This window comes from Glandiceps talaboti, chromosome 6, assembly GCF_964340395.1.
Source record: "Glandiceps talaboti chromosome 6, keGlaTala1.1, whole genome shotgun sequence".
NCBI classification, from domain to species: domain Eukaryota; kingdom Metazoa; phylum Hemichordata; class Enteropneusta; family Spengelidae; genus Glandiceps; species Glandiceps talaboti.
Genome location: NC_135554.1, coordinates 9,955,475 through 9,959,622, shown reverse-complemented (window position 1 = coordinate 9,959,622; position 4,148 = coordinate 9,955,475). Strand labels below are relative to the sequence as shown.

The 4,148-nt window shown below is 37.3% G+C and overlaps 1 protein-coding gene across 1 annotated transcript in view; it reads right to left on the bottom strand.

Annotated features, from left to right (window-relative positions):
- Positions 1-2,095: 2,095 nt before the first annotated feature.
- The window catches only part of LOC144436477 (uncharacterized), a 5,392-nt gene continuing 3,339 nt past the window's right edge, over positions 2,096-4,148 (bottom strand). The window contains exon 3 of the mRNA XM_078125277.1: positions 2,096-4,148. This exon is cut by the window's right edge and continues 767 nt beyond it. Within this exon, the coding sequence (XP_077981403.1) occupies positions 3,062-4,148 (1,087 nt within the window). The 3' untranslated portion in view covers positions 2,096-3,061.

The window sequence follows — 4,148 nt, the reverse complement described above, 5'->3', positions numbered from 1 at the left end:
ATCCATCTCAACAGCGTGTAGTTTAGAATCTCCTGTCTTGGATTAAGTGACTTTGGCATTAATGTATGGTTGGAGGAGATGATAAATATGTTAATATCAAAATAAGCTGGAGACACCTTCAACATACACATTACGGTTTTATCTCATAAACTGTACACTCGTTATTTATGCTTGAGATTCTACACTCATAACCAGTCTCCTTCGTTTCTTTCTTTTTCTTTTGGATTTCTAGGACTTCATCAGTTTTACTTGGATAGACCCGGATGGGGTTGTCTTTACTTCTTTACCCTGGGTGTATTTGGTGTCGGTTGGGTGATCGATATCATTCGTTTGCCATGTTTGGTAAATACCGTCAATACAGCTCTCCTGGAAGGATGCCTTCAACCCCATCAACCCCAAACTATTGATCCAGCTCATGTGACAATCCAAGACGATGGCAATGTTTCACCAGTACAGCAACACCCTTCCAATTCGACGTATCCTATGGCAACCACCAATGGTATGACAACACCTGCCCCTGCCTACCCACCAGCTTACAATGACGTCGTCAATAACGATGGCATGTCCGGCACTGTCCGATCTTTGACACCAGAAAAATCAGCCGGACAAGAACAAGCCTCTGCCGTGATTTAGTCGACCGAAATTACTACACGGGTTAAATTGGCTTACAAAGAAAACGGTGGAAGTTTATATAGAAAATAGCAAGACATGTCAACACGTACAAATATCCAAATATAAACAATGTTCGTGTTCAAACTAGCTTATATCTGTACCATCTTATGGAATGCACTGTACTTTGGCCACGAAAACCATAGATGTAAAACTGAATACCTTACTCAGGCTTTTCGATGAGTTCTCTCAGGCTAAAAAAGAATTATTTCTGGTAGACTGGTCAGCGCGCGCATCACTTAAATACCCTCGCGTCTGTCTTTTTTTCATGTTCGTCCAGCCCATGCAGTCTGCAGATCTGGGGGGGGGGGGGGCACAAAATAACCCTCTCTACTTCATTGAAGACAACTGCAGAGTCAATCATGAACAAGCACACACACTTGCTCTAAAGTACAAAAACAAGGAACAGTAACTACCATAAATACATGTAGTAGATTGAGTGACAGGTTTGTTGAGATTTTTTTAAATCGCGTCGTCGGACCACTTTAGACAAAATGTCCTGACCAGAAATAATTCTTTCTCTTTTTTTGGCCTTCAATTCTGAGCTACCATACATGACGGTATATCATTTAACTTGTAAATTTTATGCAAATAACTCATCAACATTTACAACGTGCATCAACTGGCTATAGAGAATAAACGCACATGTATTTTGTTATCAGAGTATGTACCAAATTATATAAATTGTCATACAATATTTCGTCGCTCGTTATTTGTCCTCGTCCAAAAATTCTTGCTTTATACACCGAGAATGTCGCCATCTTCAAAATTATATTTATTGCATCAAAAGTCTGAAAATTATAACCTTTATTCGTCCAAATAAATTTGGAAAATTGTTGAATGGAGCACCGCCCTAGTGTTACTATATACAATATGCTCTATATAATTTGATACAATTGCTTCAATAAGGTACTGTATGTTTTAAAGCTATTTTAAAATAAATCTTGTATATGAAATCTGAAGCTGGCAATCTTGATATTGCATAATAACAGAAAATAATTTATCATGCAAGTATAAGATGTAATACCGTATTAGTTCAGTGCTTGAAAATCAAGTTATTGCAAGCTACGGCTCATCACTAGTGTAAAGGCTATTATCAGCATACATTTATTATGTAAATTACTCAGTATGGCTATAGCAATGTCTTTATACAATATGTGCTTTGTTACAATCAATGTATGTATGAAATCATATGAAATGTAAAGCATGCACAATTACGATATTGTCCAATTACCGAAAATTCTTATTTATGAAAATACCTCTTAATATTTGAGATGTTTACCAAAAGCTTATCACTTCTATATAAAGAATTTGTGTGCCAAATTTGGTTTGAACTGAACGAGTTGTTTTTTTTTAGGAAATGATGACACACACACACACACACACACACACACACACACACACACACACACACACACACACACACCATCACCATACTATAATTTTATTACCCTGGTAGTTGAACCATCGTTTTTCTAAGATAGACACAAACTGAAACTATTGTCACAACATGTTGGTGAAACAGTGATAGGGTATTGAATGGACGCTGGTTTAATTATAGTCCCAGTAGGGAGGGATCACAAGATTCTTGAGATTTCCATGAACTTGCCATAGTATACTCTGTTAGGACTTCCAATGTTTACACTATCTTGATCACAGGGTGATTAGAATCACACAACAGAGGAACTTCTATCACTCTTATAGTATAATCCACCACAATGAAGAACGATATATTTAGTTTGTGCCTATCTTAATAAACCGAAATCTGGAATACCAGAGTAGTCAAAACTGAAATATATGCTGACCAATTCTAGCTTTCAATAACAAATTATACAATTTCTCAGGTTATACCTGTCATTAACCTTTTCAAAATCTACTGTAAAACAATTTTACTAATTCTAAGCCCATTGTATCATAGGCAGCGGAGGGGAAATTTTTTATTATAAAGTTAGTAATAATAATAATAGTAATAATAGTCTTTATTTATACTGGATAGTTCTTTAAGCATTTAAACACTTGTCTCCCAAGAAGTCCAGTGAGGGCCATCCCTCCCAGGGTTCAGTGTTAATGTAAGTAAAGTCCTGTCATCAAGCAGTCTACTTGGATGCAGAACTCTTCTTGTCTTGAGATAACGGTTTATAGATAATAAGTATAATACTAGTAATTTGTGGAAGAGTCTGTTACTTCTACAGCATAGCTATAGATTCTTAACTCAGTGCTCTGACCATTTTTGGTGGTCTGAGCTCAGTGCTTCTAAATTGTATTACATAGATGAAGTATGAAATACACTGGAAAATGAGATCAGTTATCTAGAATATGAAAACAAAATAGACTAATTAAAAGCTAACTAGTACATGTAGAAGTAACCACATGTGCATAATACCTGACTAAACTAAACACTGGTTTCTGTTGTTCTGGGTAGCTCGTTTTGACATGCCTTGCATCTGATCGCCCTTTTCAGATTGATGAATGTACACGTTGGACATATCTTGCCTTCACCAGTTGACTTTTCACCTCTAACGGCTGCGAAATCTTTACTTTTGTTGCATACTACACAGACATTAGACGTAGTTTGATTTGATGTAGTACAGTGAGGACACTCCCACATACTGATTTTGCTTCTTTCTGCTTTACTGGATGTCTTGGCAGTTGATGCAGACACAGAACTTCTGTCTGCTTTGCCTGATACATCAGCACTTGAAATAGAAGCATTACTCCTTACTGCTTTATCAGGTATCTTGGGGCTGGTCTTAGACACATAACTTGTCACTGCTTTGTCAGATATCAGAGGGCTCAGTGTAGATACATGATGTGTCACTGTTTTGTCAGATGCGCTGGAGCTGGTTGTAGATACATAACTTGTAATTGCTTTACTAGTTGTCTTAGCACTTTGACCAGACATGTTACTTCTTTCTGCTGTGCCTGGTATTGTTGTACGAGGAACTGATACATTCACTTGTCTACCTGTGGGTTTTTTGTCATTCTCAGAAGTTTTCCGAGGAACGCTGTATTCAGGTGTCAAATTTTCATAGAGCAACTCATCTTTCCTAGCTTTACAGCCACTACACACTGATGCAGTTGCATGATTAAAATTAATGCACACAGGACATGTCCATTGCTTGCCACTGGTCAGTTTTGCAATTTCTTCAGTTTTGGGTGGAGGTGCATTTCTTGATGCTCTATCATGTGTCGATTCAACCTTCTTGGAGTCAATTTTGATATTCTCATATGTTACTCCAGTTGAGGTGGTGATGTCTGTTTCTGGATACTTGATCTTCCCGCGAGAACTTATTGCACTGGTATATTGTTTCCCAACATCAGTTAATAAGGTCTTAGTACAGGCTACACTTTCTTTGCTTTTGCCAGTCTTTTCCTTACCAACATCCAGATCTTGCTTCTCTGTATACTCTTTCCTGGCAAACTTTGAATTATCAATGTATCTCACATTATCACTATCAGAGAGAGACCTACCATGAGTA